Raw genomic sequence first — 14,483 nt, 5'->3', positions numbered from 1 at the left:
TCCAGAAAGGTGTTTAATAATGTTTTAATTTTTTGGCTGCCAATTGCTTTCTGGAACTGTTCTGTACTGTTTTTCTGCCCGTCTGTATGATTTTGGAAGTTTGAACAGCTTACTGGGCGGTGTGTGTGTGGTGGTGTAAGTTTTTGTACTTTTCAGATACACAGTAATTTGTGTGACTTGGCAGTAAATGCACTGAAAGAGAAGGGGTCTACATCTGTGTCCATGTAATCAACTGTATTGTTGCCAAGAGGTGCGCAATAGGTGTATCCTCCTGAAGAGTCTCCTACCGTTGACAATGTACAGACTCAGGCTACGTCAGAGCTGCAGGAGTAACCCTGTCATGGTTGTTTCTTTGGAGGATATTCCAGTTGTTGCAGGATTTTTGGCCGCTAATGTAGTTGTCTCCCTCTGTGAAATCCAGCAGGGTTCCGGTTCTGGAGTTCAGATCCCCACAGATGAGTACATTCCCCTGGGCCTGGAAATGACTTGATTCTTTCTGCAGGTTGGGGAACATTTCTTCACAGAATGGCAAATGGCATTTATATAGCGCCTTTATCCAAAGCGCTGTACAATTGATGCTTCTCCATTCACCCATTCATACACACACTCACACACTGACGGCGATTGGCTGCCATGCAAGGCCCCGACCAGCTCGTCAGGAGCATTTGGGGGTTAGGTGTCTTGCTCAGGGACACTTCGACACAGCCCGGGCGGGGGATCGAACCGGCAACCCTCCGACTGCCAGACGACTGCTCTTACTGCCTGAGCCATGTCGCCCCCAGAAATAAGGGGACTCTGAAGGAGGAATTTAGACTGCACAGAGAAACACATCTTTTGGTTCAAAATTCTTTTTTGATTTTCAACCTTTTTGGATGAGCTGAATTCGTTTTTGTAGTTCAGATTTATACCAGATTATTTGTCCCCCTGAGTCTTGAGTCTTGAGTCTTGAGTGATGGTACTTAGTTTTTCTGAGGGCACAATACTTTATTTGTTATCTGCGGGACAGTGAGTGACAGCACCTTCCAGACACCATGTCTCTTGTAAAATAATTATGTAAATATTTTTTATATTTTCTTTGAAATCCAGGGCCTGGCTCTTTGAACCAAAAATTGAAGAGCTCAGTCCATGGATATTCCACACGCTAATCTAAATAGATTTCATACTGTGGTAACTTTTAATGATTACAATTGTTTTGGATGAGACAAACAATATAGAAAAGAAACAATGTATTATATTCAGGCTGAAGGAATATAAACCTTTTTAACTCCGCCTTTATCAACAATATATATGCATTTAAAGAATATGACAATATTAATTTATTAAAAAATAGAAGCACATTTTTATTTTATTTTTATATTTTTTTCCCTCTATCCACTCAGCTTTGTACAGATGTACATGAGCAGCTGTTTGATCTCACCCATGTACTCAGAGTCATTTGGGCCTCGCAGGGCTTCAGCGTAGCTGTGTGGGCTGTGTTGTGGGGCGGGGTCCTGGGGGGGGTGAGTCGGGCCGGGGCTGGGCTGGTGGGTCTGTGAGAGGCAGTGTGCTTGGTTGGGCTGGTGGGTCTGTGAGAGGCAGTGTGCTTGGTTGGGCTGGTGGGTCTGTGAGAGGCAGTGTGCTTGGTTGGGCTGGTGGGTCTGTGAGAGGCAGTGTGCTTGGTTGGGCTGGTGGGTCTGTGAGAGGCAGTGTGCTTGGTTGGGCTGGTGGGTCTGTGAGAGGCAGTGTGCTTGGTTGGGCTGGTGGGGGTAGTGTGCTTGGTTGGGCTGGTGGGGGTAGTGTGCTTGGTTGGGGTGGTGGGGGCAGTGTGCTTGGTTGGGCTGCTGGGGGTAGTGTGCTTGGTTGGGCTGGTGGGGGTAGTGTGCTTGGTTGGGGTGGTGGGGGTAGTGTGCTTGGTTGGGCTGCTGGGGGTAGTGTGCTTGGTTGGGCTGGTGGGGGCAGTGTGCTTGGTTGGGCTGGTGGGTCTGTGAGAGGCAGTGTGCTTGGTTGGGCTGGTGGGTCTGTGAGAGGCAGTGTGCTTGGTTGGGCTGGTGGGGGCAGTGTGCTTGGTTGGGGTGGTGGGGGTAGTGTGCTTGGTTGGGGTGGTGGGGGTAGTGTGCTTGGTTGGGCTGGTGGGGGTAGTGTGCTTGGTTGGGCTGGTGGGGGCAGTGTGCTTGGTTGGGGTGGTGGGGTAGTGTGCTTGGTTGGGCTGGTGGGGGTAGTGTGCTTGGTTGGGGTGGTGCATTCAGGTGGGCTGGGTGAGGTTGGTATCCCGGTCCTTTGTTGGGTGCGATGTGTCTGAGGTGGGCTGGGTGGTGAGGGGGGTCCTGGACGGTGCAGGAGGGCTCTGCTGGGCGGTGCTGGAGACTCTTCTTTTGTTGCCAGAGCGTCTGCTGAGTGCCACGTCTTTCAGCGTCTTGGCGAACTCCCGGACTGCTGACTTGAAGAGGTGCACCTGGTCGTGCAGGTCCCAGGGTCCGATGGTGGGGTGATGAGCCAGGTGCATGTTGGGTAGCAGAGCGCAGCCTCTGGAGATGTATAGTGAGGGGGTGGAAGTCCCTGCGGGGCAGGAGGGCTGAGATGGTGATTTTGGAGTTGGGGAAGCTCTCTGAGGCCCTCTCCGCCACTCTCCTGAGCAGAGCCCCCACCCTCTCCTGCTCTTCCCTCAGGTCATTTGTGCTTGTGTGGATGATGATGTGTTTGGAGGAGCTGAAATAAGGCTTGGACAGAATCCGAAGTGCATCCTTGGTTCTGGGACACCAAGTCTTTTGTAGAACCCGCACAGCTAGACCAATGAGGGAATAGCTGGGGGTGAAGGGATGACAAGTTTTTTCCTTGGCTGTTGTGAAGCAAATAAGAGATTTTAATTATCATCCTCCGTCCAAGAACAGAGCAATTACGTTTAAGAATATACTGGGTCCGTTGCCACGGGTCGGATATGGATTGACCTGCCCCATATCCCGCTTACAGCTGGCCTGAAACGGATCCGTACAATTCTTAATATTCTCCCTTCTCAAACGGGGCCATATTGTAAGCTTAGTGGTTACTATAGTTTTACTTGTTTATCTGACTCTATTTAAGATTAGAATTTAGAAATTTGGATTTGGTTCCAAGCTTTCCCAGCTTGGAAACACCACGAAAGTACCAAGCCACTAATCAGTTGGTGTATGGTCAATATTATATAACTGAATATTCGTATTCAGTTGTAATTTAGGCTGAAAAAGGTAAAATATGAATTAGAGTCATGGAGATCATGCAAGTTACAAACAAAATCATTTATTCGCAGACAGGTAGGTTCGTAGCTTTAGAATATCACAATCAGTTACAAAATAGACAAATTGAAAATAGAAATAGAGAGTAAATATTCTTACCCAGCCTGCTTTGGCTTTTATGCCAAATCATGTTTGATCCAGGTGGCAGTGCTATGAATTAGCCTGGAGGGGTTGTCAAATCTGGAATTTAGACCCCCACCCTTGGGGGTTGTTAGGAAAGGGTAAATAGAAAATTAAATGATTACCAGAGAGGACATTCCACTGTTCCATTTTTACCTTGAGTTCCTGAAACTATGGCTCCCAGGTCAACACTGCTAGCTCCACCGACACATCAGCCAAGCTCCCAGGTCAACACTGCTAGCTCCACCGACACATCAGCCAAGCTCCCAGGTCAACACTGCTAGCTCCACCGACACATCAGCCAAGCTCCCAGGTCAACACTGCTAGCTCCACTGACACATCAGCCAAGCTCCCAGGTCAACACTGCTAGCTCCACCGACACATCAGCCAAGCTACCAGGTCAACACTGCTAGCTCCACCAACACATCAGCCAAGCTCCCAGGTCAACACTGCTAGCTCCACTGACACATCAGCCAAGCTCCCAGGCCAACACTGCTAGCTCCACTGACACATCAGCACAGCGAGAGAGCGGAGGGCTTACCCACTGAATTGGCTGCATTAAGGAGATGCAGGTAACTGGGGTCAGGATCTGCAGCAGAATGGATGAAGAGTGACGAGCTGATCAGGCAGGCAGGCGGTAGGCCAAGCACCATAATAATAAGAGGCTGTCACTTACTGCTGCCTCAGCCGGTTGTGCACCCACCGCACCTACAACGTCTAGCGACAGTGCCTCTGCTGGTTGTGGTGAACCAGCTACAGTGTGGGAGGAAAGTGTCAGAGACAACAGACAGCAGCAGCCCACCACAAATCAGACACCCAAGACAGGACAGGAGACAGTCCTCCCCTGGAGCAATGCAGGGTTAAGGGCCTTACTCTTGGGCCCAACAGTTGTGTGGATCTTACTGTGGCTACACCAGGAATCGAACCACCAACCTTGTGGGTCCCAGTCATGTTCCTTAACCGCTATGCTACAGGCCACCCATTTTATTTGTGAAGCGCTTTTCCCAAGCTCAAGGCGCTGTACAGTACAAGCATTAATAAAATAAGTACATTTAGCAATTGACTGTTATAGTATTATATAGTTTAAAATTGATTTGACATATCTTACACAGCTGGCTTTGCAGATTATCAGAGTGTTCCCCAAAAATGTAAGTAGTCGGCCAAAGAGAAAAAGTAGCCGTCCGGGGGGGGGTTCAGATGATGTCCACTGGCCTCTTTTTTCCGACACAATTTGGAGGCTTCTGGTGCATTTTAAAATTAATTAATCCCTAATACATGCCTTCATTCTTAAGCATTTTGTTAAATTTAAATTTAAATATACCAACATCACATTTAATCTTGTAGTGCCATTAACCAGAAATATTTGTTCAGAAAGAAAGAAAGAACATGTGGTAATGATAACTTTACTTGAATTAAACAAAGTATTTTAAAATATTTTACAAAGCGTTACATAAAAGATTCATGTTTTACTTTAATGATATTGAACAATAACTCTAATGTGACTATGTACAAATTAAACTATTTGGTTTATATAGTCAGTTATCCATGTGGGACTCTGGACTCTGATTCTTCCCAGTCCGTGTGAAGAGACACCAATGCTCTGCTAAGCTCCTCTCGGAAGCTGGGAACTGATGTTGCGTCAATTTGAACTGATTTGTTTATTAGGGCATGGGCTTCTTCCTCCTCTTTCTCTGCACTGCGTGGAGGCTCTCTGTGAGGCTGGCATTTGCTAAATTACCCAAAATGCAGTCGATATGGATGCAATAATGTTCCTTTTTCAACGCCGAATCCGACAGAGACAAACAGTGGACACAGTAGTTTCCATGCAACGTCTATGCAACTTGTTTTTTGGGAGAACGTAAACACATAGGCTATTGGTGACCTGTAATTTCAGATTAAGATAACGTGAACTGTGATATGTAGCCTGTGGTAGTAGTGATATATTTTACCCATTATTCTTTAAGATATGTTTTAGTTTCTTATAATTTATAAACACTTGGCTGTGAAGAAGCTCAGCCAAAAACTGGGTCCGGCTACCTCGGGTGACCAGCAGAGGTCGCCCGCTAGCTATACCCACTGCTCGACCGGAGGGTGCGAGGTGTGCTGAAATTCGCAAGATTGTATATGAAGCAGCTACAACTTCAGACTGCAAGTGTATCCTAAAGATTGTACTGTGCTCAAGTACAGGAGTGAACCAATGTCATTTCTCGAGCTGGCAGAAAAATAAATGAAGGTAATTGGTTGGAACAGAAATCAACTCATAGACCGGCCCTCTAGGACCAGAGTTGTGCACTTCAGCTTTGGAGTGTTATTGGCGTTTGTCAACATGAGGACCAGAATTGTGCTAATTAAAGTCAAGGAAGCCATTAAAAGCAAACAGTTTGGAACATCAAACAGTTACAGTATCAGCAGGTAGCTGAATGTATCATTATGAGATGGAGCAGTCGCCTGAGGTGGGTAGTAACATGCAACATTTACTCTGTTACATTTACTAAAGTCCGTTCTTAAATAAATTGAACCTGTAGAGTCGTTAAAAAGGAGGATCATTTTTACTCTTACTTGAGTACATTTGAAAAGGTCATTTTTTTACTTTTACTCCGTTATATTCAGATTCATTTCTCTCACTACATTTTTTCACTCATTTTGATTTTCAATTATTTCTTTTTTTATTATTATTCTTTATTTTAATTTGTTTTGTGTCTACAGTATTGTTGTGCATGTTTATGTAGGGAGCCCACAGGATATGAGCATGTTGTATGTATGTCAGTCTGCCTTTAGCTGTGTTAGCTTGCAATGCTGTGGGACGTTTGTCACAGAAAACCAAAAGGAAAAAAGCAAACTCCCTCCTCCCAGATGTGTGATTTATTTTACATCTTACCATTAACTGTGCCAAATGTCCCACAGCATTGCAAACTAACTCACTGTCCACTCTGAAAGATGTTATCTTTTACATCCTACCTAACCTTTTTATTCTATAATGTATTCATTCTTCTTTACAGACTGAACAGTTGTAACCTAAGTGAGGAGTCATGTGAAATTGTGGTCTCAGCTCTCCAGTCATCAAACTCACCCCTGAGAGATCTGGACCTCAGCTACAATAACCTGGGAGATGCAGAAGTGAAGCTGCTCTGTGCTGGACTGATGAGTCCAAACTGTAAACTACAGAGACTGGGGTGAGTAGTGCGGTGTTCTGTGTGACCTTAACTAAATAGAATTAGTGATTTTGGCTCTATGCAGTGAAATGATGAAAAGCTCTTTCTCTCTCAGTTTACTACTCTGTCCACTGGCATTCTTTCTTTGTCCACATTAGTCTCATCCCTCTCTTCTTACTCCTCTATCACAGCAAAGAAAAGCAGGATAAAACCTGATGAGTCTTAGGGTTGCCAGGTTTGTGTTTCCTGACCAGAATGTAAGGTTTGAGTGGAGTCTGTAGTATCAGGGCACAGGTGATGACTGGATGCTGGATGTCTGATTGATGTGGTAAAAGACTGACCACCTGCATAGTAAATGTTTCAGGTCTGTCACACATTACAGTCTTCATCCATCTCCACTATTCACGACCTGCTATGAACTGTTATCAAATCCTTAATTTTACCCCACTCTCTGATGAAGGGGAGCTGTACTCCTCACAATACAGTACAGCTCATTCCCACCTACAGAACAGGACTTTTCTGCTGACTGTGGCTATATTCTTCCTTGAATGAAATGATCAGAACACACTCTGCTGCTTTGTGAAGGGAGGAAATCTTTGCGGTTTATTCTGGCTGGCCATAAGTTCCTCCTGACTTGGCTTTAATTCCTCATATCCTCTACCGGTCGCCTATGGGAAAATAGACTCAGTGTTATATGTTATAGTGTCATATTATATCAGGCAAATATTGGACTCCCAACGGAGTACGCAACCCTGTCTGTAAGTTCTTAGCAGCAGCATATTTACAGATTTAACGCCAATCAAGTCTGTCTGGCAGAAGCCATAGGGAAGAGGTATGAAAACATGAAGAATTCTTATTTTAACCGATGCATTTTTTTTAAATGACATGCGATCGACCAGCATGCCTGGACGTAAACTACATGGATTGAACTAGCCTAGACTGCAGTCGATCGCACTGATTACATTTGGGAACGCGCTGTGAATTGTGCTTTGGCGTTGGTTTGTTCGCCTGCAGTGTAGGGAAACCGTATGTATCGTTGGGTCATTCCAATTATGCCATCCCACACAGATGGCATGACGAGGCTGAATGATATTAAAATCAAAAAAATCGGCTGATAAGCCAGTCATCATCTTGGGTCCCTGAACACCCTCTCCATCTGAAGCCTGCCATTGGCAAAGCCCTCCAACAGTGCTAAAGCAGCCATTGCGCATCATTGCGCACGGGCATCACCCAGCCCTTTTATAACCCTTTCACAAACAGGGGAATTGCTTAACACTTTGAATCAATCAGTGTGGATGAAGTCCATTATGAAAATGAATTGAATGTTATATGGAGTCCAAATAATTGAGTGAAATTGTCATTAGAACATATTGTCTGTATTTCACTACTTTGCCTGCAGGGTCACTATTTCCCTCTGCCTCCATAATGTGCGTACGCATGGGTCAAAGTTTCTGTAAATGTACGCATAAAAGTTTTTTTTATGAATCACAATTTATGCTTAAAGTGGCGTACCCACATTTCAAGCCCTTTTTTTTGAACTATGTAATTAAGCAGGGCAATTTAGAATGTGGCAGCATGGATGGTGCAGTGGGTAGCACTGCCGCCTCAAGGAGGTCCTGGGTTCGAATCCCCATTGGCCGGGGCCTCTCTGTGTGGAGTTTTCATGTTCTCCCCGTGTTTGCGTGGGTTTCCTCCCACAGTCCAAAGACATGCAGGTTAGGCTGATTGGAGAGTCTAAATTGTCCGTAGGTATGAGTGTGTGAGTGAATGGTGTGTGTGCCCTACGATGGACTGGCGACCTGTCCAGGGTGTATTCCTGCCTTTCGCCCAATGTATGCTGGGATAGGCTCCAGCCCCCCTGCGACCCTGTTCAGGATAAGCGGGTTCAGATAATGGATGGATGGATATTTGACAGGTCTGTTGCTAATTTATCCATATTAAGGAACTCCTTATCTGACCGTAATATTTTAAACCTAAAGTTGAGGTTTCCTGATCATATTCAGAAAGTGAAGTAGTTTATTAAAATGGTACAGGATAGATCAGAAATGAGATGTTGCAAGTTAGCCAGCTAGTTTATAACTAACTCAGTCAAGAAAAAATATTTGAAAGTGAATATGTCTCCAGATGAGTTTGTTAAAAGTAAGTGGAGAGAGAAGGAGGCAGACAGAAATAGAAGAGAAAGCACAACTGCCAATGAAGAGCGGTAAGAAACAGAAAGATAGAAGTGAGAAGTGGTGAGGATGTGTAAATAAATGGAGGAATAGGTGAGGAGGAGGCACAAATGAGCGAATGGTCAGAGGAGGAGAGAGTGGACTGGAGCACGTCACAGGTAGCCAACACAGCAGCAGAAGATTCCTTAAAGTGATATTACAGTTTGATACAACATACATACTGATGTTATTACGAATGTGTTGTAGCACTGTAGGGAACAAGACAACTTCAATAGTTTAGCTCATTGTTGAAAGATTCTCTGTATAATCATGAAGATTTATTTTTTTTGAAATTACATTTATTTTCTGATTTTTCCATTTTTCTCCCAGTTTGGTAGCCAGTTGTGCCCCGACTGATTCGATTAGAGCGAGCATTAGAGACACCGCTCACACCTCGTCCCTCACGCCTTCTTCAAGCCGTCTCGTCTCATGCTCGTGACCGTGATTCCGAGGCACTGGTGCTGTTGTATGTGGTGATCCCTGACCCTGCCAAGTCCCTCCCTCTGGAGTAGCGAGCCAATTATGCTGCTCCATGAGGGCCGGCCAAACTTGGCTTTTTGGCAGGACCAGGAATCGAACCCCGGTCCCCGGTGTGCAACTGCAGCCAACTGCAGCCAACTGCAACCACACGTTGCGCCACCACGGCCCCTAAATCATAAAGATTTCTAAACGTGTTTTCACTTTGTCATTATGGCATATTGAGCGTAGAAAAACACATCTATAAAAACTGAAGGGGTGAGAGCTTTCAGTATGTAGTCTTGATTCTTGCCTTTTGAGTGGCATGGATTCTGTTATTGGCTTTTTTTCTGTTAGGACCAGAATTGTGCCCATTGAAGTGAAGAAAGCCATTAAAAACATTGTTAAGGGCAGAGAAAAAAACAAAAAACAGTCAAAGACATCGGTGATGCGGAACATCAAACACTTACAGAATCAGCAGGTAGCTGAATGTATCTGATATATTTTAAAGTTCTGCCACGCCTCACAACTAAAGACACGCAAAGACACGTACACAAAATGAATCACTTGTACTTGGGTACAGCTACAGCACAAAATTAACGCAGGGGTGCCAAGAATTGTGAAACCAGTTTTTTTTTATTTTATTATTATTCTTTATTTTAATTTGTTTTGTGTCTACATTATTGTTGTGCATATTTATGTAGGGAGCCCACAGGATATGAGCATGTCGTATGTATGTCAGTCTGCCTTTAGCTGTGTTAGCTTGCAATGCTGTGGGAAGTTTGTCACAGAAAACCAAAACCAAACCCACGGGCCACTGTGACAGATGTGTGTTATATTTTACATCTTATCATTAACTGTGCCAAATGTCCCACAGCATTGCAAACTAACTCACTGTCCACTCTGAAAGATGTTACCTTTTACATCCTACCTAACTTTTTTATTCTATAATGTATTCATTCTTCTTTACAGACTGCACAGCTGTGACCTAAGTGAGGAGTCATGTGAAATTGTGGCCTCAGCTCTCCAGTCATCAAACTCAACCCTGAGAGATCTGGACCTCAGCAGCAATAACCTGGGAGATGCAGGAGTGAAGCTGCTCTGTGCTGGACTGATGAGTCCAAACTGTAAACTACAGAGACTGGACCTCAGCAGCAATAACCTGGGAGATGCAGGAGGGGAGCTGCTCTGTGCTGGACTGATGAGTCCAAACTGTAAACTACTGAGTCTGGACCTCAGCTACAATAACCTGGGAGATGCAGGAGTGAAGCTGCTCTGTGCTGGACTGATGAGTCAAAACTGTAAACTACAGAGACTGGGGTGAGTAGTGCGGTGTTCTGTGTGACCTTAACAAAATAGAATTATTGATTATGGCTCTATACAGTGAAATGATGAAAAGCTCTTTCTCTCTTAGTTTACTACTCTGTCCATTGGCATTCTTTTTTGTCCACATTAGTCTCATCCCTCTCTTCTTACTCCTCTATCACAGCAAAGAAAAGCAGGATAAAACTTGATGAGTCTTAGGGTTGGCAGGTTTGTGTTTCCTGACCAGAATGTAAGGTTTCAGTGGAGTCTGTAGTATCAGGGCACAGGTGATGACTGGATGCTGGATGTCTGATTGATGTGGTAAAAGACTGACCACCTGCATGGTAAAATGTTTCAGGTCTGTCACACATTACAGTCTTCATCCTTCACCACTATTCACTACCTGCTATGAACTGTTATCAAATCCTTAATTTTACCCCACTCTCTGATGAAGGGGAGCTGTACTCCTCACAATACAGTACACCTCATTCCTAATGCCAAGATCAGTCAGCACAGGGGCCCCTCAGGGTTGTGTTCACTCCCCGGTTTTATTCACACTAAATACAGATGAGCACCAGCAGACAACCTGGGAGCTGTGCCTAATGCACAGGGGCAGTAGCCTTGTAGCATTCTGCGATGGACAGGTTTGTTCAATGGTGTGACTCAAAACATCTGATTTTAAATGTGAAGTAGAGGGAGGAGATGGTGTTTGACCCTACATCAGTGGGCGAGCACAGGCCAGTTGTCATCCATGGCCAAGCCATCACACAGGTTACATTTTTCATTTTATTTGTATAGCGCTTTTAATAGAAGACAGTCACTAAGATGCTTTTCACCGTCAAAAAGTGGTGAGAAAAAACTCCCCAATGGGAAATCTCGGGAGGAACCTGGCTATAGAGGGGGAGCCCATCCTCCGCTGGCTGGCAAGGTGTAAAGTAAGGGTAGAGTGGATATAACAGAAATGTGATACGAAATCTATCACAGCCAGTCAAATGGGCTGAACAGGTCACAGTACAGGTAATAAACTAGCTGAAAGTAGAAAGTGTAAAATGAGGGAAAGTACAGTGAGCTGGTTTAGAGAGGCAGGGTGATGCAACTTGAGCTCCAGGATGTGTCGAGGTTTGGTCATGAACCGGGGGAGGAACAGGGCTACAGCGGTCCGCAACCTTACTTTACTTACTTTCTTATTTCATTTAACAGGGACCATGCCCATCACAACTGATGAGCCAGAGTTTGCTCTGAAGCTCATTTTCATCTGCTGTCCCTGAACAGGGACGACATTACACTACATTACAAAACACTTACACCACAACAATCCATTTGATGTGATTACAGTAACCAGGTAGATAAAATACTAGTTCAGTCAGGACCACTGGTGTCAAAGTTAGAATCTTCATTATCAATCTTAGACACAATACCGTTATGTTTGGTGGTATGTCTCTGTTCTGGAAGCCCTCCCAGCCATCCATACAAGCATGGATAAGACCAGGAGGGGGCAAACCCCCAGAACTGTCATAAACCAATACACTGTTGGTAAGATGGACTCCGGCTGACATGGTGACTATGTGAACGACATTCGGCTACCGGAAGAAGCCCTTCATCCAGTCAGCTCGAGGCCATTTGAACATGATGTGGGTCTGTGGCTGTGTGTAGCAACAGCATTTTGGACTAAAATTTCAACCAGGGGAAGCCTTGGATGTAAGTTCAGACACTGAAGCATATGGGTGTTAATACTTTTATAACAAGAGAGTTGTTTTCTTTAACTAATAATGTCCAGTATGTGAAGGAGAATGCTCCTCTCAGAGCTAAGATGAGCCCCTCAAGCTGTGTTAGCTTGCAATGCTGTGGGAAGTTTGTCACAGAAAACCAAAAGGAAAAAAGCAAAAGATGTATCTTGTAACAAAATGGCAAAAAGTAACAAAAGGCCAAAAACTAGGGCTAGACCCCAAATAGCAAGCACATGAGGTAAAAACTCCCCATTGGGGACTAAAACCCTCTAACAGAGGCTCAGGAGAAACCCGGCTTTTGAGGGGGAGCCTATCCTCAGCTGGACAGCAAGGTCTAAAGGTAGGATGGATAAGACAGATATTTTGTAAATTGGAGAAATTGAAATGGGTTGAACCGGGTTCAAATGAGGGAAAGTATAGTGAGCAGTTTGAGGGGCGGTGAGATGCAGTTGGAGCTCCAGGATATGAGAAGGTGTGGGCATGAACCAGGGGAAAATGGGCATTTTCCAGCATACACATCAGGTTTTTTCTGTTCAATAAATATTCGCACAAGGGTTAAAGTACATGGGATCAAAACGGGATGTAATTCTCGATTTGCATTTTCATTTTGGCGCGCATATGCTTCCTTATAGCACAGCCTACAATAGTGATCTGTGCAAACCTCACAGATCACTATCAAGTCTCACCCATTGACCCTGAGACACACGCATTTCAACCAGTTCACACGCTCACACGCCACACCTGTCTTTTCTCACGGTGAGTCGGCCGAGAAGGGATAAAACCCACTACACGGAAATAAACATGATTTTAAAAGCAGTCTCGTTGGATTTGGAGCCACGTTTGGACACTTGAGGATCTTTTGACTTTTTTTGGTGATCTTTACCCGTCTGGCCGGTAGGCGGGGTTACTGTGAGGATCTGCCGCGTTTGTCCCACTCTGCACCTGCACGCTCAGAAAGGCGGTGTGTTCTGATGGGTAGGTATACTGTGAACAACGCTCCAGTCAGTTAGTACGTTTTAAATTGTAAAATATTGATTCAGTTGAAAACTTCGACTTATTTCATTTGTCACGTCATTTTTTTCTATGAATTGTAGTGTTTGGCTGCAATACAAAGTCCCAATGGGAGGTTTTTAACCTCCCATGTCGAAGAATTTTATGTAAACTGAACGTTAGCTACTAGCTGCTATTAGCCTATGTTTGAGAACATTGCTTAAATATGCGCGAATATGAAAGTTTAAATGCAGTTCCTTATGATTTGCTTGTGCAGCCAATGAAAAGATGCCCCTGCGAAAATGAGAGATAATTGATGTTATTTCGAATTTAAATGTTTACTGACAGGGGTTTACAGTCTACCAGACAATTTTACAAGAAAAACACGAAGTATTTTATTAAATTATTTATTAAAATTCAATTTACTTGACACTGCACCAATCTACCCCCCCCCCCCCCCCGATACTTTGCGTTACGCCACTGGGCAATATCGTGATATTCTGAAGATAGCGTATCGTACCGTAAAATTTCATATCGGTTCATCCCTACCACACACACACACACACACACACAAAGTCAGTCAGTCACGCACGCACGCACATACACACTCAGTCACACCCTCGCACAAATGCTCACAAAGATCACCTCTCCCGAACTATTACATTTTTTTCTTACATGTGTAACTAAATCAATTTATTTTATTCAGCTGAGTTTGTCTTATTGGTTTGGCCTGTCATTCTATTTGTTTTATTTGTGCTGGTCAATTAAATTAAATTATAGTTTATATAGTTTATATAAACTCAATTATAATTGGGAGAAGTGGATTCGGCCGAGGGGCCTCTGCGACCAAAACATACACAATGTCTATTTGCTCCAGCCCTGATTTGCAATCTCACTCTGAGTTTTTCATGAAACTTGAGAGCCTTGTGTTAATCATGAATTGTGTTCTTATTAATTTGGTTAAACCAAAGAACAAAACTACCATTCCCATAATTCTAGGGGAGACAAAATGGTGAGAGAAATGGAGCCGGCGTAATTAGGAGAGAGCTGAGGAAACTTTTCAATACCTAATCGATTTCCTAACCGTAAATTCAGCAACTCATGTTTGTAAAACGTGTGGCTAGGTGTTTACTAAGTTAATAAGGCTGCAGTTGTTTGGAGATAACAATGCTTATTTGCGAGTGACGCACACATGAACTTGGAAACCTGGCAAATGAAATTGAACGTAGCTAAGCGCCTCTGGTTCTGCTTCAGCTGTTAGCGGGTGTAGTTTCG

The 14,483-nt window shown here is 44.2% G+C and overlaps 2 protein-coding genes across 2 annotated transcripts in view; both read left to right on the top strand.

Annotated features, from left to right (window-relative positions):
• LOC133119286 (NACHT, LRR and PYD domains-containing protein 3-like) overlaps positions 1-14,483 on the top strand; it is a 152,335-nt gene that overhangs the window by 13,539 nt on the left and 124,313 nt on the right. The window lies entirely within an intron of this gene.
• LOC133119266 (NACHT, LRR and PYD domains-containing protein 3-like) overlaps positions 1-14,483 on the top strand; it is a 48,039-nt gene that overhangs the window by 9,056 nt on the left and 24,500 nt on the right. Inside the window, exons 5-6 of the mRNA XM_061229794.1 lie at positions 6,368-6,541; positions 10,159-10,506. Coding sequence (XP_061085778.1) covers positions 6,368-6,541; positions 10,159-10,506 — 522 coding nt within the window. The remainder of the gene's footprint in view (positions 1-6,367; positions 6,542-10,158; positions 10,507-14,483) is intronic.

This window comes from Conger conger, chromosome 19 (assembly GCF_963514075.1).
Source record: "Conger conger chromosome 19, fConCon1.1, whole genome shotgun sequence".
NCBI lineage: Eukaryota > Metazoa > Chordata > Actinopteri > Anguilliformes > Congridae > Conger > Conger conger.
The sequence above is the reverse complement of the archived record's forward strand: the minus strand, read 5'-3'. Positions and strand labels throughout refer to the sequence as shown.